The sequence below is a fragment of the Passer domesticus genome, chromosome 13 (assembly GCF_036417665.1).
Source record: "Passer domesticus isolate bPasDom1 chromosome 13, bPasDom1.hap1, whole genome shotgun sequence".
Taxonomy (NCBI): Eukaryota; Metazoa; Chordata; class Aves; order Passeriformes; family Passeridae; genus Passer; species Passer domesticus.
Window position 1 is genome coordinate 8,917,471 of NC_087486.1, and position 27,107 is coordinate 8,944,577.

General features: G+C 47.6%; 2 protein-coding genes and 1 long non-coding RNA gene across 5 annotated transcripts in view; 2 read left to right on the forward strand and 1 right to left on the reverse strand.

Annotated features, from left to right (window-relative positions):
- Positions 1 to 888, reverse strand: part of LOC135279929 (uncharacterized) — a 38,122-nt gene extending 37,234 nt beyond the window's left edge. For all 3 annotated transcript variants that reach the window (XR_010347071.1, XR_010347070.1, XR_010347069.1), the window contains exon 1: positions 695 to 888. This is a non-coding gene — a long non-coding RNA (uncharacterized LOC135279929). The remainder of the gene's footprint in view (positions 1 to 694) is intronic.
- Positions 93 to 8,576, forward strand: CXCL14 (C-X-C motif chemokine ligand 14). The gene is made up of 4 exons (XM_064387506.1): positions 93 to 463; positions 1,324 to 1,429; positions 5,810 to 5,920; positions 7,429 to 8,576. Exons 1-4 carry the CDS (start codon positions 400 to 402, stop codon positions 7,442 to 7,444), a joined length of 297 nt encoding a protein of 98 aa, XP_064243576.1. The 5' UTR covers positions 93 to 399; the 3' UTR covers positions 7,445 to 8,576.
- Positions 8,577 to 24,095: 15,519 nt separating this feature from the next.
- On the forward strand, positions 24,096 to 25,784 carry NEUROG1 (neurogenin 1). The gene is made up of 2 exons (XM_064387850.1): positions 24,096 to 24,441; positions 24,612 to 25,784. Coding segments are annotated over exons 1-2 (534 nt in total). The 5' UTR covers positions 24,096 to 24,439; the 3' UTR covers positions 25,144 to 25,784.
- The last annotated feature ends 1,323 nt before the right edge of the window (positions 25,785 to 27,107 follow it).

Consider the following 27,107-nt stretch of genomic DNA (forward strand, 5'->3'; position numbering starts at 1 on the left):
CCGCCCTCCCCGGCAACCCTCCGCTGGTGGGGAAGGTCCCAGCTGGGCAGGGGCAGCAGCCGCCGCCCCATCGCCTGCGCTCCCTGCGGGATGCTCGGGGCGGGGATGGGGGATGTTCCCCCCGGGGTGCCGGTCCCCCCCTCCCCGCCGGGCTGAGGAAGCGGAGGGAGCCGTGGAGTTGCTCTGCATATTAATGAGCCGGGAGCGAGGGCAGCGGGAAGCGCTTTAAAGGAGGAGAAGGCAAGGCAGCGGCAGAGCGCAGGCAGCGCCGGGAGCCGCTCCGCCGGGAGCCGCTCCGCCGCCCCCTCCCCGGCGAGCCAGCCCCGGGACCGGGGCCACGAACCCGGGCGAACGAGCACATCAACCCCCGGCGTCTCCCTGGGTACCTGCTGTCTCACAATGAAGCTCCTGACAGCAGCTCTGCTCCTGCTCTTCATCGCGATGTGCTTAGCCAGCGCGGAAGGTAAAGTGGTTTATTCTGCTTATTCCCACATAAATCTCTTTTCCAGCAATTTGTGTTTGGTTATTGATAGCCCTGGCTTAGGTTGAGCTATCCGCTGCACGGTGGAAAGGTGTGATGTATGGAATCTGTGAGTAAGGGAGCTGCAAGTTATGCAAAGGTGGAGGAGAGGTAAAATAGAAGGGATGAAGTTGTGTCTTCATTTGTGTCTTCAGTGCAAGGCAAAGAACTCACCGTGGGGCAGCTCGTGCCATGTTCTTCGTTATTCAGGAATAGAGCTCAAGCATCTCCTTTGAAACTGAGCGTGGTTTTCAGGGCAAATGGAGCAGAGCTGGATGTGAGGTGGTGGCACAGTCTGCATTTTCTGCTGTGCACAAAAATGATGGTTAAAAATTGCTCAGCTTTTGTCTGGCTATGGCTGCACCACAGCATCCATGCAAGGAGAAATGACTCAAAGTCATACAAAGTCCAAGTGAGGCACGAGTGAATGAGAAAGTAGCCCAGACATGCACTTGCTTGCTCAGTTTAAAGCAAGTTCTGACTCTTTCATTTCCTTTCGTTAAATACAATTATATTTAATCACAGCAGGTGCACTTTAAAAAATCTGTTATTTACAAAGTCCCAGAGCATATGTAGTGCTCTAAAACATATTTCCCAGAAAGTCACTACCTTTTTCTGGGATATACCAAAGGGAAAAAAAAAATCTCTTTTTAAGCTGATCAACATTTTAAAAATTCATCTTTTCCCACCAAGGCTTGAAAGAGCAAACTGAAGTTTTTCTGGATGCACACAGGCTGGAGGGGAAGGGACGCTTGGTATGCAGGAAGCTTTGCAGGCGCATGAGAAAATGCTTTCTCTTGTAGGCGTGAAGTGCAAATGTTCAAGAAAAGGTCCTAAAATAAGATTCTCTAATGTACGGAAGCTGGAAATAAAACCGAGGTACCCATTTTGCGTGGAAGAGATGATTATGTAAGTTTTCCTGCATTTATTGCTTTCTGTTTCCCTGTCAGCTGAACTGCTTCACCTTATCTGCAAGTTCCTTCTTTGTTCTTTGTTTTCCTCATGCCCTGGCATGCTAATTCCTGGGCATAGTAATTTGCTGCATCAGATTTAAAGAAAAAAAAAAAGTGCAATTCTGATCAAAATCCCAGGTATCATTTTTTGATACAATTTTTTTTTAATCAAATAAGTATTTTCAGAATGGTTAGCAGTAAAAATATTGTCATTAATTCAAGTGAAAATAGGGAAAAATTCTACTCCAAGCTGCCTGATACAACACTCGGAACGATTTAGTCAAGTTATTCTGAGCATGCAGAATAAACATGAGCAGAGTTTGGTCCGTGGTGGTTTCTGAAAGGAAGAGCTACCCCAGCCTGCATTGTACCAGAGGGATCTTCTTCACCTGCTGGGGTTATTCAGCATGTAACAAAATTCTTTGCTCTCAGTGTCCCTGCAAGTCAGGACCAATGCTGCTGTGAAATCTCAGGCTGATGTAGTGGGTAACCAAGATAAGGCAGGTACAGGGATTTTTTTACATAACTGGCTAAAAAAAGGAGTTTTTACATTTTAAATACGGGTGGGTTTGGCTTTTTTCCTGTCCTGTTTGGATGTCATAAGATTGCCCCCACAAAGCACCATTCAGCTAGCACATGGTGCAGCTGGATAAGAGCCAGAAGGGCAGATAATCCAAAAGGACTGCACCGAGCCCCCCTGCCACCTAAGAGGGGGGCAAAGTGTCCCAAGATGAGCCACAGCCCAGGACAGTAAGGACTGATTGGATCCAGCACTGTGCTCCCCCACGGAACCCTTGGCTGAGCAAGGGGGTGTGTGCAGGCTGCACAGCCCCTCCAGCACCCTGCAGTGCCCACGGGGCTGGGTGTGCCCGTGCCCCTGGCACAAACACCACAGCAGAGACCACGGACTGCCCCCAGGGCACTGCCGGGCTCAGCAGAGGGCTTCTGGAGAAGGAATGGAGATTCGAGCTTCCTTAGGCTTCCTGCAGAGCCAGAGCAGCATCCCTGGGAGCAGTGCTGAGCTCAGGGAACGTCAGACCCACATCTTTGAAGCCCAAACCTGCTGATGGTGACCTGAACAGAAACATTATTGCAGAGCAACCCTGCCTGAATCAGCCCCTCACAGCCTTACTCTGTTTGCTTTGACCCTTCAATAGTAAAGTGATGTCATGGAGGGACACTAACTCTTGGCATCCCACTCCAGGTATTTGCCCAAAAGCAGATGGTGACCGGGGGTATGAAATAAATCTCATTAATGCAACATTTTACTTCCAATCAGAAATCTGGGAAAGCAAGAAAGCCATGCAGGAGCAGTTGCTTTTCCAGCCTGACAGGGCAGAAGTTGAGCAATACTGTTCAAGGCTGAGGCTTGTCCAGGGTTTGCAGCAGCTGCTGGGACAGAACTGTCCCATCACTGTGTCATTGCTGGGGGTGTCTGCAGGGCAGGCAGGGCAAACCCACTGCCATCACCACCTTTCCAGCTACCCTGATGCAGCCTGAACTCAGCATTGAAAGCACTGAAATTAATATTCTGGGAACCAATTAATCCGGGAGTCTCTGGACACGGCACAGAGGAGCTGAATTCCTGCAACTGAGATTTTGTTGCTGCAGTGATCATCCAAAACGAGTTGTCAAAGCTGTGTCCCCTTCTGCCCTCCTTGAAAGCTCTCATATAGCAGAAACATGATATAAATTATGTTGGAATGAGAAACAGTGAGAATGGGGGTGCAGTTAGGGAGGTTTTGGCCATAACCCCCAGCAGAGCTGTGCCACTGGGTAAGAGACAGTTAAACTGAGCCCTCAGTCTAGTCAAAACCTATCAAGATTCATGGTACATCTAGCAGTAATTGTGAGTGTATCTGTTTCCTGGAATGAGGGGAAGCAGCAGAAAATAGGAGGGAAGTTTAACTCTTTATACCTGAAATGCTCTGAAACACCCCCACCCATGTTTTGTCCCATCCCAGAGTGTGGGGATATGTCAGGCTGAGAAGATCTGATGGGAAATGGGTTCACAGTAGTGCCTTTCTCCAGGGGCAGTGAAGGCAGCTCCCACAGCAGCCTGGGATGAAAGGACCAGAGCCAGGATCCCTGAGGTCCTGGAGCCAGGGCATCTGTAGGCAGAGGTGCAGCCCCTCCATCCCTGCAGATGAGATGTGTGGGGGCACAGGGTGCTGTGGTCACAGATTGACTCGGGGTGTTTATCACAGCCCTGGAGGCAGGGACATACTGGGGAAAATTTTGGCACAGGGACACTCAGACAGCAGGGTGAAGGCTCCAGCCACCAAGCCCTGGGCAGCAAAGGGACAAATTCCACTGGAGGAATCTTACTGGAGGTGTAGGTTCTGGTGTTTCATCCCTTCTCCATCTCTCTCAACCTCTTCTTGTAGCCCATCCAGGGAACTGCTCACTCAGCTCCCACAGCACCTCCTAGGCACATTCCCTTACATTTGTCACATCAGCATCCCCCAAACAGGTCCAGGTCATCTCAGGTGCCCAAACATGCTGCCACCCAACCCTGCATCCATCAGGGGCTGTCTGAGAATGGCAGAGGACCATGGGGCTGCCTTGGGCACATTTCTGCTGTCCATCCTCCAGACCCAAAGCAGAAAACCTACATGTGATGTAAAGCAATGCATCTCAGCCTGGGGAAAGAGCCCATTCCCCTGAGACTGCAGACTGGTAAATCCAGAGTGTCCTTCACTGCTTCTGGTGCAAATGTAGGGCTTGCAGCTTTTCAGAGGTGTTCCTGCTCCTCTCCTGCCATTCAGCTTGTCCATCATTTTCTGGAAATATCCTCCATGGTCTGTCAGAAGAGAGAAATGCAAGGCAAGGTCTGGATGAGCCAGTGCAGACAGCACAGCTGAGGTGGCTGCTGCATGGAGAAACCCTGCTCTGCCCCCAACTCCCTTAAAACTTACATCACTCAAAACTACAGGAAAACTCCCCTTGTGTGGTACACACTGCTCTCAGAGCAGTTGGCTGAGGACACCCTTAGAGCAGAGTTAGTCCATGGTTTTGGGCACTGACCCTTCCCTTTCTGATACCTGCAACCATTAAAGGCTCTTCCACTGCTTTCCCATGCACTGGGGAAAAGTCCACATCCTCCCAGAAAACAACCTGGAAATTACACCTTAACATTTTGTGACCTTAGCTGGAGATGGAGCAGAAAAGAGGAGCAGGGAGGAAGGTGAATTGAATAGAAAAACCAATTTGAACACCTTGTAAAACCTTGAAATTGGAATCGTGGTGAGACCTCCGTTCAGTTCGTGCAGGCAGCATGTTTTAATTTGTGAGGCACCAGGAGGGTGAGATGGGAAAGTCTGCAAGGCATTTTGTCTTCCTTTCTGAACCAAACCGTAAAAGAAGCCCTCCAGTATACACAGGTGTTTCTGGGTTTCTGCCATCATTATACTCATGTCTCTGGCAGCATTTAATTAATTCCACTATAGGGTTTTAGTTAAACCAATGACTGGTTTTCCCTGTTATGGATGGTATTTCCAGAAAATTATTAATTCTAATACAAACTGTCATTGTGGGTTGGGTGTTTGTATGTTGTTTGGGTTTTTTTTAATCACAAAAGTAGTAAAAAAACCCAGAAAACTTCTCTAATTTGAGCCCCAGAAGTGGGGTGCTCTTGATGTTTCTGGAAAGCTGCCCTGCTGGGACCCAGCTCCAGATCACTCATGTCACCTCAGCTGTGGCAGCCTCACTGAGCCCTCCTGGAGGGAACCTCAAATGGTGAAAAGACTTTTGCCATGTTTTGTCTCCCAGCGTGCTTGGTCCTGACAGTCAGGGGACACCAAACTGGCAAGGGGAGCAGGATCAGGCGGGGGGGATCAGAGGAGGCTGAAGCCCCCAGGGCTGATGCTGGGGCTCAGAGCGTGGGCACACAAGCACTCTGCCACATGCAAGCATTTAAAATACTACAGAGTTAAGGAAAAAAAATAAAATAATCAATGAAGCAGTTCTGATGAATTCTCTTGGATGAAGTATTGTTGAGTGTAACAGAACTGTCTCCTCAAAGTCCTTGTGGTTGCCTGAATGAGCCCTAATTAAATTAATTAGCCTCAAAAAATGATATCTAACACTCAGGCAGAGCGGACCCACTGATTAAAGCCAGCAGGAATGTTTTCATCTGGTACAACCTCAATGCCCTGCACGGAGGGAGAGCAGCTGCTCTGACCTTACCCAGTAAAACCCAAAATATCCGAGCTGATCTCTGTGCCATAAAGCACAGAGCTGGAAAACCCTTACCTGCCCTGCTGGGCCGGAGCCCCCCGGCCCCTTCTGGCACGGGGTGATGTCACATCCCTGTGACCTGTCCCTTGCCTTGCAGTGTGACACTGTGGACACGGGTGAGGGGGGAGCAGCAGCACTGCCTCAACCCCAAGCGCCAGAACACCGTGAGGCTGCTCAAGTGGTACCGAGTATGGAAGGAGAAGGGCAGGTGAGTCCCAGCTTGCTGAACGGGGGAGGAGGGTCTTGGAGGCAAGTCAGGCAACCAGCAGCGTTGAGGAACAGAAAAAAGAGGAAAATGCACACGCTGGCAAGTGCTCCATCCAGCACAGAGGATGCATTTTGTTACCAAAATTACCACTTTAAATGGGTGTTCTTGATATTAATTTTTTCCTGCCACAAGCAATTCTTGTTTCTATTTTGGCATTAGGCTGTTCTGACTATAAATAGTAATTATTTTTGGTTAAAATATTCATCAGCTGACGTTCTCAGTTATTTACATACACTCACCTCCCTTCTATGGGTAAAAATCCAAGATGAAAAGTTAAACTACTTTTTCACAGTCACGAGAAAAGCAGTCAGGAGAGATGGAAAGTGGTCCCACACTTCAATCACACCACCTCAACATCATCAATGCTTGATGATGCAGGTATTTGCCTATTTTAACAAGCGTGTCATTCCCAGAAAAAAAGGTAATTTTCTGGTAAAAATCTGACAGCTTCTCCTTTGTAAAGAGGGTTGGGGTTTTTTCTAAGTCATAGGCAGAAGACAGAGAGTGAGACATGAATTCCTGATGGCCAGTGGTGATGTCTGTCCCCATCTGTAATCAGGGGAGCAGCACAGCTCCAGCCACAGAGAAGAAAGAGCCTCCACACACAGTACAGGTCCATCAAACCCTCATCCTCCTCATTTGGTGGGGAATTTGCTCCCCAAAAGTGAGCTCAATAAAGCCAGGGAGCAGCAGGCGCCTCTCCCTGCCTGCCCAAGGTGCCCGGTGGTGCCTCAGGCCATGCCAGGGCACAGCAAGCCCCTGGCCATCTCCCCGAATTCCTGCCAGCTCCCTGCATCTGCTTCACAAACAGAGCACGTGGGGAAGCCCTGGCTATTGCATAACCACAAATTTACACTCTTCCCATTTCTTTTTTCTTTTTTTTTTTTTTTACATAAGGCTGTCATTAATGACAAAGGATGCTCAGCCCCAGGCTTGTGCCCTCAGGAAACACACAGACAGACAAGCCCATCAAGTGTGCTGTCAGGAAATAATCTAGAAAAATGAAACAGAGTAATATTTCAAACAACAGATATTGTGAACATATTGTCTATGTACAACTCATGATAAGCTTCAACATTTGTATATGAGATAGGGATTTTCCAGCATTTAAAGTGAGTTAGGAGATGTGGATTTCTTCATGTTATTTACCCAGATAATTGTGGTAGAGTTTGTCACTCCCCACATACCTCTAAGATGTGACAGTGTCAAAGTCTAACAATCCCCCCAGATGCTTTATGGATATAGGAAGCAATCTGGTGATGGCTGGAGTCAGTAACTTACTTTCCAAATTACTCAAGTACAGGCTAAAAATCTGGGTTTTGGGGTTTTAATAATTTTTTGCTGTTATTTTTTATTATTGTTGTTATTTTTTATTATTGTTGTTATTTGAAATGGGGTTTTTAAATTCCTAGTTTAAACACCGTGCTCTTGGCTCTTCTTTTGTTTAGGGTTTATGAAGAATAAGAGAAAGTGGTACAAGGAATGGAGTGGACTCCCTCGGCTGGCATAGGACTGAGCTCTACAGAAGATTATTTCTCTCTCGCAGACATAAGACACAAATTCTATATTATTATAAAGCACTTTTTACCAAGGGTCAGTTTTTACATTTTATAGCCGTGTGCAAAAGGCTTCCAGATTTCACAAGCATCTGTTGCACTTCTGATTCCATACCCGTCTGCTCTGTACTGAAATTAGGAAAACACCTGCTTTTCGTGTTAAAGAAGTTCTTTTGGGAGTTTTTTGGTTTTAATTATTATTCATTCATACTTCACTATGATTGCAATCGAGCTTTATAAGCTCACTAGGCAAACAGAACTGTTTGTGATGGGGTTGTACAGCCACTCCCCCGCGGCAGTGGCAAAGCTTCGGGCTGGGGCTGCTGCTCGTGTTTGCAGCCTCCCCCTCAGCCAGGCAGAGCAGGGACCAAAGACGAGTTTGCTGGGGAAGATGCCACTGAAATGCTGTGGCTGTACCTGCAGAAGTGAGGTCCCTCAGCACCTCGTCGGGTGAGCGTGAGCATCACTTGTGTACCTCTTCTTTAATGGACCTGAGGTCTTGCTGCAAGGCGAAGCGTTCTCTGTCTCCCATTTAACCTCTCATGCATTAGAAAGCATTTCTAACTCATTTTTATTACTAAGAAAATGTGTATTTTTTTTTCCAGCTGAAGCACTTAAAGAAAGTTTGTGGCTTCAGTACTGAAACATCTTAAGCTTCAAGACTATTGTGTATGTTTTCCTAGATTTGTAGCAACAACAAAAAAAAAGCCTTTAAAAGGTACCTTTTTATGAAAAGTATGATAGGGCAAACATATAAATACCTATGTATGTTTTAGTCACAATACAACATATTCATTATTTTGAATGTAATACTTCAATGTTAAGCAGTGCATTCCTCTTTTTAATATAACAAAACTACCTTTTCATTTGTAAATACACTATAGGAAGTCTCCCTACATTATCTCGCTGTATAATGTACTGTACTGCTAAATTATCATATGCTATTTAAATGTTTGAAATATTTAGAAAGTTGCATGCAGATTTCATATTTCTTTCTAAGACAAATGAAAAAAGTAATAAAAAACATGTTTAAAAAAAAATTTTATAATTGTGTGTAAATTTCCTTAAGCCATCAGGGAACTCCTGCCACTTTCAATCACTTGGCAGCTGAATTGGTTTGGGGGGATGGGAAATAGAAGATCAGAGAAGATGATTACAGATAGGACATCTTGATGACACTGGAATTAGAAAACATTATTCCAGCACAATTTACTTTCCTTTCTCATTTTAGGAGTTGGACTTCAGCCAAACCCTGAGGAATGCTGTGACATAAAGAAGGGCAATGCCATTTGCCCGTAACCACTGGTCTAGTGTTGTGTTAAGTAAACATAAATCAACAACTTCAGTTCATAGAAAACCACATAAAAAGTGATTTGGATGAAATCTGGGTTAGATTAGATCAGGCAACAAAAACCTGTGAGCCACCACCTCCTCTTCCTGCCCAGTTTCTGCCCTCGCCCACAGGGAACAACTCTGCACCCAAGTGCAAACACTGCATCCTCCCCAGATAAAAGGAAGGTAACAGCTTGGGGGGCAAAGGCAGCAAGAGTTTAAACACATGAAAAGCTCCTGGTGCTCCCTGAGTGGCTCTGCTGGCCTTCCTGCCTGCTGCCAGCTGCACGTGGGGCTGCTCCTGGGATCAGCACGAGCTCAGTGACAGCAACCTTGTCCTGCAGAACCAGGGCACTGCTGGGCCTCAGCTCGAGGGTTTCCTTTAGTTCAGACAGACAAAATAGGAAAAAAAACCATAAACATTACATATATATATATATAGCCTTAGTTACTGAGATAAGCACCTGGCAGAGCTGGAGGAGAAAGAGGATTTCAAAGTAATTTCTTATTCTGCAAAAGGATGAAGATCAAGTTTCAGGTATCTATGAGCAAAACTCTTGAAAAATTCCCCAGGGCATTTAAGAAATTAAATCTCTGGGGATATCAACCACAGAGGGCTGTTTCTGGCTGAATGTCTGAACCCAAACTCTGGGCAAACCCAGGCCTGTGACTGAGCCAAGCCATCCCTCTCCCTTCTTGAGTTACATTTTAACAAAACCAGTAGTTTTTCCTTGAGAAGATTTGATTTCAACACACTGGCAGACTTCAAAACACGTTTCATTTTATTTAGTAGCTACTAGGAAATATATTTCCTAGGAAAATATTGATATGGTTGCACAAGAGGTGGTTCAATCCACTGGGAATGGTGTGCACAGCTCTGACTGCCCAAGCACAGGACTCACTGACTCATACCTCACAGGACAGGTTCATCTGCCAGACCAAAACAACCAGCATCAATAGAAACTAAGCACAAAGAAAATCAATTGCATTTTTTTTCCACTTGCCAGAATGGGAGACAAAAAAAAAAATCACAAACCAATTAAAAAACAAACCAGCAACAAAAAAATTGCTGGTTTCAATACTTTTATTTCCTATAACCTAAAATCTTTTGAATAAAATAACACTCAGAAACAAGAATTAAAAACCTAAAGAGAAAAAACTGACTCTGAGCTGGTTTTCCCATGCCTGTAAGCCTGCATCTCCAGGCAGGGTTGTTAATTTTCCAGGAACTAGAGGAGAATCCCTTGCCGTCCCTGATATGCAGTTGTAAAGGGAAATACTGCATCAGAAGGTAACAGCCACACACAAAGCATCAGCCACTTTCCCTCAGACTGAAACATCTCTGCTAAAACATTTAAATAAATATAATATACATATGTATACGTAGGTACTTCCTCCACCGAGATTTGGCAGCAATCTTAAGGTTTGGTTTTGTTTTCCCCAGCAGATTTCAGGCTGTGAAGCAGCAGGAGACCCTTCAGCCCAGCCTCCCTCACACACACAGCACACATTTGTGCTCTGAGATTGGAAACGAAGCTGCTGAGGTATGGTCTGAGCCCACACCAGCCAGCCACGACTGCTCCCCAGCTCCCAATTTACCTTCCCAGGAGCCTGAACATTTGCAGGGGAAGCAGGAGCTTTGCTTCATCCTGGGGTACAGGAGCAGGACACACGGACACCACAGGACCTTTACTTGCTGCACCACGAGTGTGTGAACCCATCCCAGAGCCTCCAAAGAGGGCAGCAGGCAACTGCAAATCCAGCCTGCAAATCTGCTCCCTGGCACCCTGCAGGAGCACGGGAGAGCTGCCCACACAGCCCAGCCTTGCCCTGGGCCTTGGGTACCCACAGGCTGCCCCATCCCAAACCAGTGCTGTTGGATTTATTTTAACAAAGGCACAGGCTCACCCAAGCAGCTGCAGTGAGAGGACACAATAGCAGGGAGACCTGCCTGGCCTTTTCAGTGAGAGCACTATGTGGGATTAGTAATGTTACACAGAGCCTTTCACCACTTGCTTTTCACTTGTTCATATATGGTCTAGGTCAGCAATGGCCAAAAAAAGTTTATTAAGAAATGATGGCTGCTTGGTGCTCTGTGTGAGATGGCTCTCAGCAGGTCCTGCTGTGCCCCAGCTCCCACAGGCTCCCTAAATCAAGGCACGAGGCCACACCAGATAGTCACACACTTGGGAACCCTTCCAGAGCACGTCCATGTGGTGGAAGTGCTGGTTCCACACCCACAAAGTTTCATCAGGGCTGTGGGAGCAAAGCGGGGATCGATGGTAAAGTCATTGCTGGGGCTGGGGGTTTGCACTGGTCACCCCTGAGGGCTGAGGGGGAAGTTGAAGGCAGTGTTACAGCAACACAAATGCTCTCTGAGCTAATCCAACAGCAGAGCTGGGTCCCTTCTGGGCCCATATTTCTAGAGAATAGGAACAAATGTGAATTTAAAAGTCACTGTCCCCAGGATTCACCATCCCACTGGGATCCAGAGCCAGGGAGCTGTGCCTGATCAGGGGTAAAGGGCCTCTGTGCACCCTGACATCACTGAGCAGGCTTTATTCAAGCCCAGACAGAGGGCCCTTGCTCTCTCCAAAACACACTTCCCCCTAAGTCAAATGAAGCTCCAGTCATATTTGGGGTATTTTTCCTCCAAACCCAGTTTTCAAAACTGTAGCACTGAAATCCAGATGTGCCCAGCATCTGCAGACCTCACTTATTCCTGGTTGTTTCAGCACCTCTGGGAAAAGGTAAGATGGTTAGGGCTGAGTTTAGGCTTGAGATCCAGGAGGATGGACAGCCCATCTGGAAGCCCTGACTGCACCAAGGCCATGCCAGGGCATTCTGTAGGTCTTCCATGCCTGGCACTCATGCTGGGATTTGTTGTTCACTTTGTTCCCTTCAGTGGGTTGGGGTGTGCGTGGCCACAACTGAAAATACAGGTATTTTTGAGGATTGCTGTTTGCAGTGCTCACTAACTCTGGGTTTGCTCCATCCCAAACTCTGTGTCTGTTAGTCATTGATTTCTCTCTGATCCTAAACCACAAAGAGCTGAGTGTTTCCTGGAAATTCCTTGTTTGCCTAGAAAAGCTGCACCCCATGAGCCTCCAGATATCCTTATAACCAGCACACATTTCTGGCAAAGATCTCCTCTAATTCCTTTACCCAGAATAGCAACAGAGATTGCCATTGCCTGAGACAGAGGATGCAGCTGCATTTGCAAGCAGCTCCAGGTGCTGAGAGTGACCACCAGTGCTTGTAGACATCACACCTTATAGAATTATGAATTGTTTTCAAAATCCTGGGCATCCAGGCAACTTGGAAAATCTCACAAAATTTTGGCTGTGCTTTCTGACAACACATACCTGCATCTCTGTGGAATATGCCTGCAAAGATATTTGAACTACAGTTTTATAGAATGAAGACCTGAATTCTATGGGGTCACCATCCTTTTTACCCTCCAAGGCTTTCCCTTGGGCCATCACCTCTGCTATCCAGCAGTGCTACAGCAACAGTCCCTGAGTCTTGCTACAAGTATTAAAGAATTTAATATCCAGTTGGGAGCATATCTATGAGCCAGCACTGCTTGGGGAAAAGCCCAGTGAGATCAAAAGGATGGCTGGGAGGCCTCAGCAGCCTGGGATTCAGGCCCCTTCCTTTCTCTCACCAGCACTCTGATGTTCAGCAGCTCCTTGGCCTTGGCCATCTAATCCCAGCCCAGATGATTGCTCTGAAGGAGCAGTGGGGAAAGCAGGGCTGAAAGGACACCTAGTGGCAACCAAAAACCTTCTCAGTCAGCCAAGGGACACCTCTACAGCTGTCTGCATTATAAATCAGTTTGGAACCTGCTCATTGTGCTGCTGTTGCTGGGAATGCTCTTCCCCAGCTCCACAAGAAAAGCCTCAACTGCAAAGAAAATTTAAAAAAAAAAAAAAAAAGGCAAAGCATCTGTGGTTTTGGGAAGACTGCTCAGAGGTTCACACCGTCGTATTATCCTGTCAGTTTGGAACTTGTACACTAAGGGAAAATGGAACACCTGGCTGCTCTGTCTAGAGGAGCCACATCCATCACACCAGCATGGGAAACTGGATTGCAGCACAATTCAGGGCAGACTCATTCCCAAAACACCTGCCCCAAATCCTTTAAAAACACCAAGCATTTCTGATCAATATGGTTTCTTGCTCAGGGGTTCTCCCTCCTGCCATCTGCTCTCCAGCAAGCCCAGGACCCCATGTGGTTTTCATTCCTCTGGTGTTGCATTGGCATCTTGTCCTCAGGTGGATCCCTTTGACCTCCCAGCAGCAAAACCCACACATGCACAGTATCACCTTCAGTGCCTGAAGTGGAGAACTTGCTCCCTTTTGTGGGTACCAGCACAGCCACATCCAACCCGCACAACAATGCCAAGATCCCTGGAGGCAGTGCCTGTAATGCTATCATCTTATTGCAAAAGCTCCATAGGTGATTTCTCATGGGCAGCTCCTCACAGCACTGACTCTTTCTTCCTCTCAGCACAGCCAACAAACTTCATCCAACTTCCCAACCAGCCAACCAATTCTTTTACAATACCCATCCTATTGGACCTAGCTGTGGCCTGTTAAAGGCAGGCCTGTTCCTAATTCAGCTGCAACTCCTTAGGGGTGAGATTACCTTCATCACTCTCTCTATTCCCCTACATTCCATCCATCCACACCATAACACACAGAGAGTTTATTCTCTGAACACGCTGCACTGCTGGTCCTTTCACCGACCTCTGAAGTCCCCAAATCCCCTTTGATTTTTGTCTCCTCTCTTGCCTGTTTGTGCCACCAGCTCTCTGGGCAGTGGCTGCTCTGACGACACACATGGAGGGCATCCAGCCCAGCAGGAGCTGCTCCCTGCGAGCGGCACGCGGGACGGGAGGGAGCCGTGACATGACATGAAGTGACAGCAGAGGAGGCAGCCAGCCAAGGCCTGGAAAATCACCATGCCTGTGCTTTTGGTTTTCCTCCTGCACAGTAAAAGATGTTAGTGAATTCCTCTTGAATGGGTTTCGGAACCTCCTCCAAGGGGAAAAAAAAAATAATCCGGTTCATGTTCACTTAAGGCTGATAATTACAGGAATAATTATGATTTATTCCCATCATAAATCTTGGAGGAAGAAAAGGGTTTTGAGGTTTGCAAGATTTGCTGGATGACAAAAGGAAAACACAGCTCTAATTGCCCTTCTTTGTTGTGTTTAATTAAGGATTCTGAAGCAACTGATCTCAGGGTTTTTTTCATGGTTAGAAACCTGCAAGGAAAGGAAAATCTTTCTGCAGAGGCACCAATCAAAGCTTTGTTGGGTTACTAGGCAGTAAGTGTGCTACATCTGAACACTCAGGACACCCAGAAAAAGAAGCTTATTAAAGGAAAAGAAATGCTACAACAGGCTTCTTTCCACCACCACCCCCCCCCACTTCTAGTAGGCCTTGGCAATTTTGAGCTCACTTCTAATCCTGGAAGAAATGTCTTCTGTCTTTACCCCTCAGCATTTTTACCTCATTATTGAGCATTCAATTGTCTCGCATAAAAACACTTCTCCATTTTTATTACTTCCACAATTCCACCATTTACAGATTTCCTTGTGGTTTGCTCCAACTTCCTTTTTTTTTTTTTTAATCTCTCCAGACTTATCACTTCTGCGACCACATCAACAAAATCAAACCAGCCCAGAGCTCCTCAGCTCCTTCCCTGGGCCAGCAACTCCCAGTCAAGCCCCACTTCTCCCCAGCAAGAACCAGTTTGCCAAGAGCTACGTCTCCAACTCAAAGGGTGAGTTTGAACTGACAGGGTCTTCCCTCTCCATTTTTGTGCAATGGCTGAAAGTTCTGTCAGGAAAATCCAGTTCCTCATTATAGCAAGCAGTGTCAAATCATCACGTCTGGCTCTGAGCGATGCCATCAGCCCACGAGTTAAGTTTTGCTCAGCCAAGGCTGCGGGAAGTTAAGGAATAAAAAAAGGCAAGAAATCCTTGGGATTGCTTTCAGTCTGAAGGAACTTGGGAGAGTGCTTTTGCAGAAAGTGGTGGTGCTTTAGAAGAGTGGCTGAAAACAGGACCAGCAAACACTGCATGCCCGAAAGGAACGCAGAAACACAGAACATTCTCAATTGGAAGGGACCCACAAGAATCATCCGTTCCAACACTCATGAATGGTCCTGTGAGGAAACAGAGGTTTGGGTTGCCCAGAAGTTAAAATCCTAACACTTTAATTGAACATTCTAGATAATTATGCCTTGAAATACTGCTCTACAAAGGGAAAATGTCAACTTTAAAAGAAAAAAAAAATATTTACTGGGTTTGTTGTGATGTTTGGAAAATGTTCCTTTGGAGTCAGGAGAAAAGGATGAAGGGAAACACTGAATTTGGCAAAAGATCATTTTGGAAAATAAAACAAAATAAAACAGAAATTAAGAATAGCCATAAACCAAAGAATGGAGGGGAAACAATAATTTTTCCGTGTTACAGGAGATATTTCCCCACTTATTGAAGCAGGTGCCCGGGTTTTCCAGCAGAGCCTCTGCACAGGGTTATCCATCCCGGCCACTGCCGGGGGAGCAGAACAGGCTCCGAGCTGCAGCTTGGTGGAGGTTGACACCTTGTGGCAATTCCCATCACTTACAAGTCAGGAAAGCTGGGGTTTGTTTTTTGTGGTTTGTTTTTTTTTTTGGTGTTTTGTGGGGTTTTTTGGTGGTTTTTTTTTTTGTTTGTTTGTTTGTTTTTTTTTGGTTTTTTTGTTTGGTTGTTTTTTGTTGTTTTTGTTGTTGATGTTGTTGTTGTTGTTTTTTTTTCCTGGTGAAGATGGTGGCTGGAATTCACAGACACAGAGCGAAATTCCCAGCACCTGGCATGTATTCTGTGGGGTAGGGGTCTGGGGTCATTAACAGTTTAATGAAGATAAATAACACCAAACACTGAGAAGGATATAAAAATAAATCCAAGTCATATCCTATCTGTTTCTGGGGGAAAAATAAAGAAAAGGAAAAAAAGATTCCTTGGCATAGCACCAGCTGTATATACACAAGGCCCACAAGACAAGAAATAAAAAGTGATATACTGAAAGATATTTCTCACCGATTTTTCAGTCTCATTGGATCCTCTCCTGTTTGCACAGTGGGGTAAGAGAGACAGAGCCCTGATTTACTCCAACAGCTGCTTTGGAGAAGTGAAGCTGCACCAGCTCCAGAGAAAATATCTCTATATTCTGTTTATTCCTACTGGAATAAACAAAACACCTCAATACTTTACACACATTAAACCTGAGGTGAAGGAAAAAATGCCTCGGGTTTTATGCCTTGGGTTTAAGAAGTACATTCACTTCTTCATTTATAATTAGCTATTTTAACACAATTTACTACATGCTTAAATTGGAAGAGAAGGCAGCATCCCCTCACCAGAGGCCCAGCAGAAACATGTCAGCCCAACTTGTCTCCCCTCATTAGCCAAGCACTTGTTTCAAAGGAGCTTCTTATTGTGGAAGTGCATCCAGCCCCAAGGGGAAAAAAACTTCACCTAGGACAACATTTGCTTTCCCTTAATCATGCTGCTCCATTGTCTAATTTCCTGAATACTGAATTCCTGAATATTAGAACTAGTACTTTGTATTTACTTAGCATTTTACTCCTTCAAGCCATTCCAAAATATGTATTAGCAGGTCTAAAACCTAGAGCAGGCCTAAAACAGTAGCAGACAAATGTTCAGGGATTATAAGGGTAATATATACCTTGAAAACTATTTTTTCCACTTAACTGTGAGCCAGACTTAGCTGCATCCCCTGATCCTCCACAGTCCCACTCCAGGTATAAAGCACAGCATCTCAAGTGCCTTCCTGCTGAAAATTCTGCAGAATTTTTCCTTCTCGTTCTCTGCCCAGTTCAGCTGCACCATTTTGTACTGGTGCCAGCAAAGCCAGCAGTTTGGACCCATATGCTGCCTGAGAGTTTTCAAGGGCTGTTACACTTGCAGTTTAATGCTATGATTTTTTCTCTTCTTTTCTCTTTATACCTGGAGGCATTATCATAAAGAGCTTCTGAGAGAGATGGTTCCTGCCTGTGAGCATGATGGAGAGCAAGATGGACTCCCTCACCTTCACAGCTGCTTTCACCAACAAGGGGTTGAATTCAGACTGGAATTTCAGCTGTTCATACCTGTGGGTTTGTCCCTGAAAAGTGGGAATTTTAGGGGGTATATTGCACATATAGTACTAGCATAAACGGTGAGTTAAATGGATGACCAGAGGCCATTTCAGTCAGTGCAAAGGGTTCCTTTAAATTCCAGAAAGCAGGGCAAATCTTCACATTATGTACCACATGCTGAGATGCAAACCCTTGTCCCTGCATGGCCGAATTTGCAGCGCTGAGCCTTGGGGTGTCACCCTTGTCCCTCTCATGGCCAGGGTGGCAGGACCTGCACCCCACAGAGTCATCCCTGGGGTCAGGCTGCAGGACCCTGAGCCCAGGACTGTCGGCTGGAGCTGTCTCCTCCCCTTTCCCACCTGCCCACTTTGCCCAGGCTCTGGGACCCTCCAAGCCCTGTCAGGTCCCTGCCTAGCCCTCACATCTCATTTGGGGTGAATTCACCTGCTTTTATTTTTTTTTTAATTGAGGAATTGCCAGCTTCTTCCTCACTGATATAATCTTTTACTGTAGATTGCCTCAATTTATGTATGTAATACATCCAGTTTCCTTTGATATGAAAGGCATCTGGATGGTTTCATATTGATGTCCCTTCAGAGAAAAACATTTCCTACCTGCCCAAACAGCCTGGAAGCGGATGTACTTCAAAATGGCTCTGCACTTAAAACCACGTGAAGAATCTGAATTTTCTTTTATGTACATTGAGCTCTAATTGCTGGGGTTGAGCAGCGACTGAGGTGTGACAGGGAATTTTGATCAAGGCTCCCTGGGAATGCCACTGACCCAGCGTTCCTCTCCCGTTCTGTGTGCAGTACATATACTTACGTATGTAAAATCAGCATCATAACAGGAGCTGCACATGTGTGTGTGAGTGTTTCTGCACACATCTGAGGGTGCAGGGGACGTGGGTACATGGCTGGTGCACATGTGGGACACGTGTCTGTGTGGCACATCCATGGCGGTGCTGCTCCCCAGCCTTGCCCTCCCGCCCCAAATCCTGGGGAAGGAAGCAGGCAATTCCCTTCGGGTGCAACCCTTGTCCGTACAATGCCAGAGAAGGGATTATACCAGGGATTAACATTTTAAACTCCCCTTCCAGACCTACTCAATCAAAGATCTTCAGGCCAGTAATCGCATTTCTGTCCTGGGATTACTGCGTTCCTGAATCCAAACCTCAATTTAGGAGAAGCTGGGGAGAGCTCCCCCTCCAGTGCCTGCGTACCCCAAACTCCCTGGGTCGGGGCAGAAGCCTCTGCATTTAGTTTTTCTTCCCTTTTTTATAGCCATTCTCTCCAATTTGCCTGCCAAGGTCAGGAGAAGACTCTTTTCTTGTCGCCTGCCTCCTCCTAATTCCCAGCAATTTATCCCGTATTAAAAGTCCCTTAAGGAAGAATGGCCGGGACCCAACACCTGCTATGCAAATGGCAGCAAATCCCCCGGGCCCCGCGGGGCACCGGGGACCCGCAGGCTGCTCTGGGCCATCCTCCCCCGCCTGCAAGGCTGCATCCTCAGAGCCAAACGGGACCCCCAGAGCTGGGGGGCACCCCCAAAGCCACCCCCCAAGAGTTCAGGCTCAATCTCACCCCCACATTATGGTGCTTAAACCTTTCGGGCTGTCTTTGCCCCTCCTAAACAGAATTGTTGATAGGGTAGGTATAAAAGAAAAGCTGAGTATATAGTTAATGTTTGGATGCAGTTGGGGGATTTCTCCTGCAGGGTAGTCAGTGAATTTTGTCCCTTCTTTTTAGGATAAATATTCCAGCTTCAATTAGCAAAATACAAATCAACAAAAGAGGGACAATAGTGGGAGGGAGAAGGTGGAAGGGGGAAAAAGAAGAGAAGAGAAATCTCTTGCACAATATAGGTGCGGGAGGAAAGGGCTCATTTCTCAGAGGTGACAATCTAATCTCATTTCTGCCAGTTAATGTGGTAGCCAGGAGGCTGGGGAAGGGCCAGGCAGGGAGTGTGCCCCAGCAACACGACCACACCAGGAGGGTTTGGCCCCTTTCATTGGAGAACTTGCGTTAAGGCTGTTGAAACCTCGGGCATTCCCAGGCACCTGCACCCCACACCAGGACCAGCCCATCTCCCCTGGGGGTTCCCATTCTGGGGAGCCCCACAGGGACCCCACAAACCCCTCCATCTCCACGCTTTCTTCCCTGGTCCTTTACCATGATCACACATTTCCCAGCCCTGAGCACTTGAGTGACATTTGGGCTATTATTCAAGGAGATAGATTGTTTGGCCTGAAGATGCATTGTTTGGGCTCCTCATAAAAGAAACAAGTTAAATGCCGCAGCTACCACACACAAAAATGACTCCTTCTGGCCATAAAACCAGTGGGACAAGGAAGTGGCTGTAGGAGTCAAACATAATTGATGCTCAGAAAGATGTTATAAATAATCTGCGCCGAGTCCTCTCTCATGTGCCTCAAAACCACAGAAAGTGGCACTTTTTTTTTTTTCTCTTTATCTCCCCTTGAATTCAGAAGCATAATACACCGTGAGCACCAATAATTGATGTATGTTATAATTCTTCATTACCCTATCAGTAGTCTGGGAAAATTGGAAGAAAAGAAAATGCCAGAAAGTTATGGTAAAACTTAAGATGCGACAGAAGTAGCTTTCTTTGCTCATGCTGTGAGTGTTTGAATAAGAAGAATGTCCCTGCACTGTAACAAGCTAAAAGAATGAGGAAGACAAAGGATTTCACGAAAAAGGTTTAGATAGAAGACAAGGCAAGTGAAACTGAAAGGAAGGAAAAAAAGCCATTTACAATGGAACAATGCATGTACTAATCGCTTTGATATATTATACAAACCCAAAGACCCAAAACATTGTGTAATTATTTATAAATGACTTCTCCACTCCTGTGTATAATACCACAGAAAGAATAAAACTGCAGGCTACTCTCTAAACTATTTCTAAATAGACCTAGCTCAAAAGGAAGCAGAAGTGTTTGAAAAAAAAATAATTAATGGTTGATTTTATGGTTGTCTCATTAAAACATTTTAATTACAACAAACAAAATACATTTGTGCTTGCAGGGAACAATCGTTTACCAACTCAACCCCCCCTTTCAAAGAGAAGCAAAATGTTACATCACACGTTTAAAACCTGAAAATAAAGCATTCCCACTATTTCTGCAGATCCCCCAGGAGGGGCTGAGCCCTGACTGCAACTCCCAGGCACTCGTGCAGGATTCAGGGAGGATTTGGCTCGCTGGGCCAGGACCCCACTGGTGCATGGGGACACTCCCTGTGCTGCCCCTGTGCTCCCCACCCCAGGCAGCCCCTGGCGCACAGCCTGAGGCCTCACACTGGCCACAGGCAGGTAGGACACCAGGCCAAATCCTTTACACAGCCCTTGAGCTGCTCCCGAGGTCTTTCCCTGGCAGCAGAACTGGCCCCTGCTCCAAAGGGGTTAATGCTGCCTCCCTGCAGGCTGAGATCCCTTTCAAACGTTGGGCTTCCAGGGCTGTCCATTAGGCAGCAGCCACAGCATCAGCCCCTGAGCCCCTGTGAGCCCCGGGCTGGGCACTGTAAGGTGACTCCAGCCGGGTGAGGGGTCCCAGGAGCACAGCACCGTATGTCCATCCCTCCCACAGCCCTCACCACACATCTGTCCCCAGACCAGGCTGGACAGAGGCCTCTGTGCCCTGCACCATGTCCAGACAAGCACAAGGAGACAAGCTGTCCCTCTGAACCATCTCCTGGTTTTCTACCTGCTTTTAAAACCCTTGCTGCATTCCCTGGGCATCTCCAGGGGTGAGGGGGCACGATCCTTCCTTTGCTCCTGCAGGGACCGGGTCCAGCTTTCTGCTCGGGGTGATGGCTTTGCCATCAGCCCTGTCAGCTCTCCAAATCTGGCTCAAGCACTCTCCACAGGCAGCTCTGCCTTCCCTTTCTGGCCGTGCTTTCGAACAATGAGGGAGCAAAACAGCAGTATTCTCCTGGCTCATTTGTTATTTTGCCACTCATCCCAAGAACTCATCATTAGTTCAAGACCTCTTGTAGTAATGTAACAAAAGAGAGTACGCTGAGTTGCTGTAACAATGTGAATCTTAAAACCCGAAAAAATTATGTACCTCTGACTTCTCTGAAGCATTCCAATTGTAGGAGCAGTTTTACTGCTCATTTCCATACTTGAAGAGTGGTGCTAACACTGCTCTAATGACCAAAATCCTGGTTTGGTTAGAAATATGAAGCTGAATAACACGGATTTTTATTTACTTCTACAGGGTACAACACTCACCAGGGAAAGGCATCTTCTCATGGTCTGGCTTTTTCCTTGAAGGAAAGAGTGCATCCCAAGAGCTGCAGGGAGCCTTGTGGCACATTTTCTCTAAAAGCCATTCCTCTACCTTTATTCATCAGTTCCTACTTTTTCTGGAGTCTAGCCATGAGTGAGACCCCACGCAAGCATGATGTCTCAACATGAGGGCAGAGGAAAGAGCTTCATGCTCCAGGCCTTGCAAATGTTAATTGTTTTGCATGGAAATGCACCCACGACAATTTGGATTTTGGATAAGCAGTTTGCCATCACTTATAAGGAAGGATGGGCTGATCCAGCTGTACTTTTGCAGTTTTCTTAGTGAAAATTCAATTTGAATCTTTTTCTCTCTGAATTTTTTAAGTGCTGTCTCTCAAAGCGAATGATGAAGTATTTCTGAAAATTTCCTTAGAGTTCAAAATATGAAATTTATATAATACAAGAGTGCAGCTGAGCCCAGCTACATTTACATTACAGTGAAAAAATTAATATCAAAGGCTAAAACTCAGAATAAGGTTATCACATCAGTGAGATGCTAGCAACACACTGTGTGTTTCTTGAAATCACTGGTCCTGTTTCGTTTTGGAATTTTTTTCTTTTCCTATCCCAGAAAACTTCACATAACTTCAGCAGCTGACTTCCATAGGAGCAGGCCCATAAGGTGTTAGAGCTATTATCTGTGTTGGCTGAATAATTTATCTGCAAAATTAGTAGACTGCCTGTGATAGAACTGGTTGAATTATTCATCGGGAATAAATTATCCAAGATATTTAGCACTTCTTTCTGTTTGCGAAGGCTTCCTGAAACAATTCTGGTTCTGTGAATGCATTCGTTATTCATAAGTACGCAGTGAATAGATTATGCAAACAAATTTCAGCCTATGGGTTGTTTGTGAAACATTCACTTCAGCCCTGGCTATTCATGGCTGTGACTGATCACAGAGACACATGGTGCTCTCTCCCCTCCTTGATTGGAGCACAAACTTTTAAAACAAGAGAATAACAAATGACAAACTGCAAATGATGGATAAGGACTAATGAATAATGCGCTTTCACTGCAAACTTTCAGACAAGTGATCGGTTGTGCCAAAGTCTGTGGAACTCTAGGGAATCATAAACATTTTAATGAATAAACTATTGACTGCTCAAAGACAACAAAACAAAAGACAATAAAAGTGTTGCAGACAACACTGGAGTTTATATCACTATATATAAAATGCACAGTGACAAAAGTTGAACACTTTTTGCCATATGCTTCCATAACCTTTAAATTTTGGTCCCTTCTGGCTTTCTGGGTAGAGCTGGAAACTCCACCGTCGGTCTCTGGCTGCTGACAGAGCCCTCTAATTGTGCCGTCACTTAAGGACATGAGTAACTCAGTGAAGTGGAACTGCTTAGCGCAGAAAGTCACTTATGTATGCAGAGGCCCTAAAAACATCAGCCTGATTGCAGGTCCGGTGATTGAGAGAGCCCAGTCCCCCCGGGAACAGCCAGGCCCCCCTCTGTCTCCTGCCGTACCTGGGTGTGCTGCACAGCCCTGCAAGCGGATAAAGACGTAAAAAGCAAAAAGAGAGCTGATCCTGCAAGCTCGGCCACTGCCAAACTACTTCTAGTTTGAGACTCGTTAATATTCATCACCCAGGGCTTTTTGGATTGCTCACTTCTGTGCGTGATCTTCTTGGCACAAAGAAGGTTGTTTGTGGCAGTTTGCTGGTGTCGTGGGTCATCGCAAAGCGAGGAGGGTGGAAAACAGAAATAATTCTCACAGGATTCCTCGCTCAGGTTCAAGAATGGTTGCTAAGAACTTAAAATGCAGAGACATACAATAATTTATGCTGTCAATTTTCCCTGTTTATCAAAGTCATAGGAGAAAATCAAAGGAGGGGAAATCTATATTTTGTCTAAGGGGAAGTCAGGTTAATACATGTGAGTTTAGGTATAGGCACCTGAAAATGGCTATTGATGGGCGGTGAAACTGAAAACCTTCCAGGGACACAAGTACCTGAGTGCTGACAATGGGGCTTCTTCCCAGCAGGGAGAGCAGGATGCAAAGAGCCAGATGTCAGAATTAGGAAACTTTTTAGCCACTTACAAAACTGTGGCTTCCCAAAATGCGAGATAGCGATACCCTAGCACTGAATGGGGACTAGCAGAAGCAGTAAGAACTTTACAATCAAAACAGCACAATTCTTTGTTTTTATCCAGACAAAGAAGAATTGTATCCGTGCATTGTATTTACAGTGTGTATATATGTATATACAGTGTATATGTATTGTGATTAGAACCATCAAAGCTTGTAAAATAAATGTATTTTGGAACTTTAAACTTTCTGAACACCAGCAAAATCCTTTTCAAAGCGAAGCACGTGAAAGCCAAAGCGCGTGTTGATATTCACCTGAGAAAGGCAGGAGGGAAATACCTGCTTTGAGTTTTATCATTTTAGAGCATTTTCACTTTGACGCGCGGGTGTGGAAAAACCGCAAGGTGCAACGAAAACCTGACAAATCTACCGCCCGCATCTGGCTGGGGAATAATCCACTGCTCATCCTCTGGAAATCCAGATTAACCTTTTTCTTTCCCCAAAAACCCCCTGCTCGCAGCGGTTTAAACTCACGCCGGAGCCCCTCCGGCCGGAGCGGGACGGTGACCCCTCCACCCCCGCGCTGAGCCGCGACCCCCCTGCCCCGCTTTGTCCTGCACACGGGGGGACAAAGCGGGGGGACCCCCCCTCTCTCCCCCGTCCCCCGGGGGCGCGGCAGATGCGCGGCCGCCCGCGGTAATTGCGGGCACGCTCCGGAGGGCGCGGCGCACGGGGCCGACCTGCCGCCTCGGCGCGGCCCCGCGGGGCGGCCACGGGGCCATTGTCCGCCCGCCGCTATAAGAGCGGCCGGCCGCGCCGTCGTGTGCCAAAGCCGCCGCTCACACGAGCGGATCGCAGCCCGCAGCACTTCAAAGCCACGCGCGGTCGCGTGTCCCCCCCGCCCCGCCTTTCCCCGGGCTTTGGCTTTTTTTTTTTTTTCGCCTTTTTTTTTTTTTTTCCCTCCGGAGCTGTGTCCCCTGCTTTTCCCTATAGCGGCCGGCTCGGCTCTTTCGTCTCTGTGTTTTTGTACCGTTATTGCTTATCCTCATCCCCGGGAGTGCCTTTCCATGTGAGTACGGGAGAGCCGGCACCTGCCAAGCCCCCGCACCGCCGCCCTCTTCCTTGTATTTACTTTTCCTCCTTCCCCCCCACCCCTTCCCCGGCAGCTTCGCACCTTCCCCTCCGCTCCCCGCTCCACCCTGCCCTGGCAGTGACGGGGCTCCGGCTTCTCTCCCGCAGGATGCCCGCCGAGGCGCCCAGCAGCGGCGAGGGCGCGGAGCCCGGCGCTCCGCGGGAGCGGCGGAGGCGGCGCGGCCGTGCGCGGGCGCGGACCGAGGCGCTGCTGCACACGCTGAAGCGCAGCCGGCGGGTCAAGGCCAACGACCGCGAGCGGAACCGCATGCACCACCTCAACGCCGCGCTGGACGAGCTCCGCAGCGTCCTGCCCACCTTCCCCGACGACACCAAGCTCACCAAGATCGAGACCCTGCGCTTCGCCTACAACTACATCTGGGCCCTCTCCGAGACCCTCCGCCTGGCCGAGCAGTGCCTCCCGCCGCCCCCCGCCTTCCGCGGGGCCGCCGCGCCCCCCAGCCCCGGCAGCGACGCGGGGTCCTGGCTGTCCAGCGCCTCCCCGTCCGCCCCTTCGCTCTGCGCCTCCGCCTCCGGCCCCAGCAGCCCCGCCACCTCCGAGGACTGCGCTTATGCGCCCGCCGACAGCCTAAGGGGGTTCCGCGGGCTGCCCGCCGGCCCGGGCGCGCCCCTCCGCTAGCGCGCAGCGCCCCGCGCCCCCCGCGCCCAGGGCCGCCCGCGGACGGGGGGTGAGGGGGGGCCTCGTCCCGTTGCACTTTTCATCACTCTCCCTCCCCCCAGCCCCTTCCCCCCGACCCCCACCTCGCCTCCCGCTCCACTCCGAAAAACGGGGAAGAAGAAAAGCGACAGATTTGCTGCCGCAGACGAGGTGAAAAGTCAATTTTACAATTTGTAGCTCTCCAGCGAAGAAAAACGAGCATGAAAATTTGGTTTGAACGCCCTGACAATGCCATGAAAAGGCTTAAGGGGCCGATGCGGCCCGGGGCGCAGCGCGGGGCTCAGCGCGTCTCCCCGGCCCTGCCCCGGGGCGGCTCAGCCCCTCCCGGGGGTCCCAGCACCGGCCCCGATGGGACCCCGCACCCGGCGGACAGCGGAGAGGCTCATGCATTATAGATGCTGACCCCCAGCGCGGCCGGCCTGCTTTAGGCTGGGAGCAGACACGGGGTATTCAGTGACTGGACCAGAGAGCGGTTTAATTTATTCAAGATGTTCATTCATATGAAAATTGTATTTTTGTACATAAAGAGCTTTATTCTATTATTATACCTCTTATCGAAGTGGGGGTTTTGTTTTGGTTTGGTTTTTTTGGTTTGTTTTTTTTTTTTTAAGAAATCGTACTTTACCCTGTAAATAAAATTTTTAACGTTTGTACTGAATTTTGGCAGCGCCTCTGGAGTTTTGTTTCTTGGACTCGAGGGGTTCACTCCTCAGAAGGAGGCTGGGGTGGAAGGGCAGGGATCACCCCAAGGCAGCAGCCAGCACTTCTGACACCCCGCGGCCACCTGCAAACACCTGCTGGCCCCAGTGTTCCCCAGAGGGGATCAGAGCAGGAGCACGGCGGGACGCCAGCAGTGCCTGCCCCTGCCCTGGTGCCCAGCAGAGCTGCAAGGTGCTTTGGGGCGAGGAGAAGGTGCTGAACCCTTGAACAGGGTACAGAGCTTGTAACTTGCCCTGAAGCTGAGACACTGACAGAACTTACTGCCTCCTTTCCTCAAGGCACATGGTGCGACAGAGGCTCTCCCAGTTCACTCACAGGCAGGGAAAGGAAAAAGAGTGGCCAAAGGTGTCATGTCATGGTCTCGGCACCAGCTGTGGCACAGCTCTGGCTCTCAGCTAGAGACTGAGGGCATCAAAAGTACCCTCATCGCCAGGAAATCTGCTCCACCACTGCAAAATCCCAAACTTTCCTTTCTCCTGCAATTGTGTGCAATGGGCAAGCCCTCTGACCCCCAAAATCCTACCTTCTACTCTTCCTGACTCCATCCTCCCTCTCTTTAGTGTTGCTCAATGCTCCCATATTGCACTGGGCACACAGACCCTTAAAAACATGTTTAATCCACTTGGCCTAGTTTTATGGGGCAAATGAGGCAGCTCAGACGTGTCTCTACAGCCATCTCCAAAACATGGGTGAGTTGGAACTGTACGTGCAGGTAGCAGAGAGTTTGTGGGGAAAGATGGAGAGATGGTGTTGTACAAACCCAAATAAATCAGATCTCTGATGGGACTGCCATGGATTGTGGAGTGAATTGACTTTCATTTCTCTGTGCCTCAGTTTCCCATCTGCAAAACTGGGGTAACACCATCCCCTCATCAGTGAATTTAAGAATTTAATTATGCAGATCTTTCAGAGCACTCAGATGTTCAGGGCTGTAGTAAAAGCCCAGGAAGGAATTCTTTAGGACATGATCATACATGGTGTGAGGAAAAAGGCAGAGGGCAAACACTGCAAGCATCAGACAGAACACTGAGAAGGGTTCATCACACCGGCATAAACTCTGCCTGAAAGTTAACCCTCCTGTGGGAAGGTGGAGATATCATCAAAAACGTAATTTGGGATCATATAATTGTCACAAAAATTAGAAGGAGAAGAGCTGAATTATGTTTGCACAAATACTTCAGTGTCAGCATTTCCTCCTTTGTGAG

Excerpts from the sequence above, each read along its gene's own strand:
- CXCL14 (XM_064387506.1), top strand. The coding sequence starts at position 400 with ATGAAGCTCCTGACAGCAGCTCTGCTCCTGCTCTTCATCGCGATGTGC. Across the intron at positions 464-1,323 it reads GTGCTTAGCCAGCGCGGAAG|GCGTGAAGTGCAAATGTTCA; the intron begins GTAAAGTGGTTT and ends TTTCTCTTGTAG. Across the intron at positions 1,430-5,809 it reads TGCGTGGAAGAGATGATTAT|TGTGACACTGTGGACACGGG; the intron begins GTAAGTTTTCCT and ends CTTGCCTTGCAG.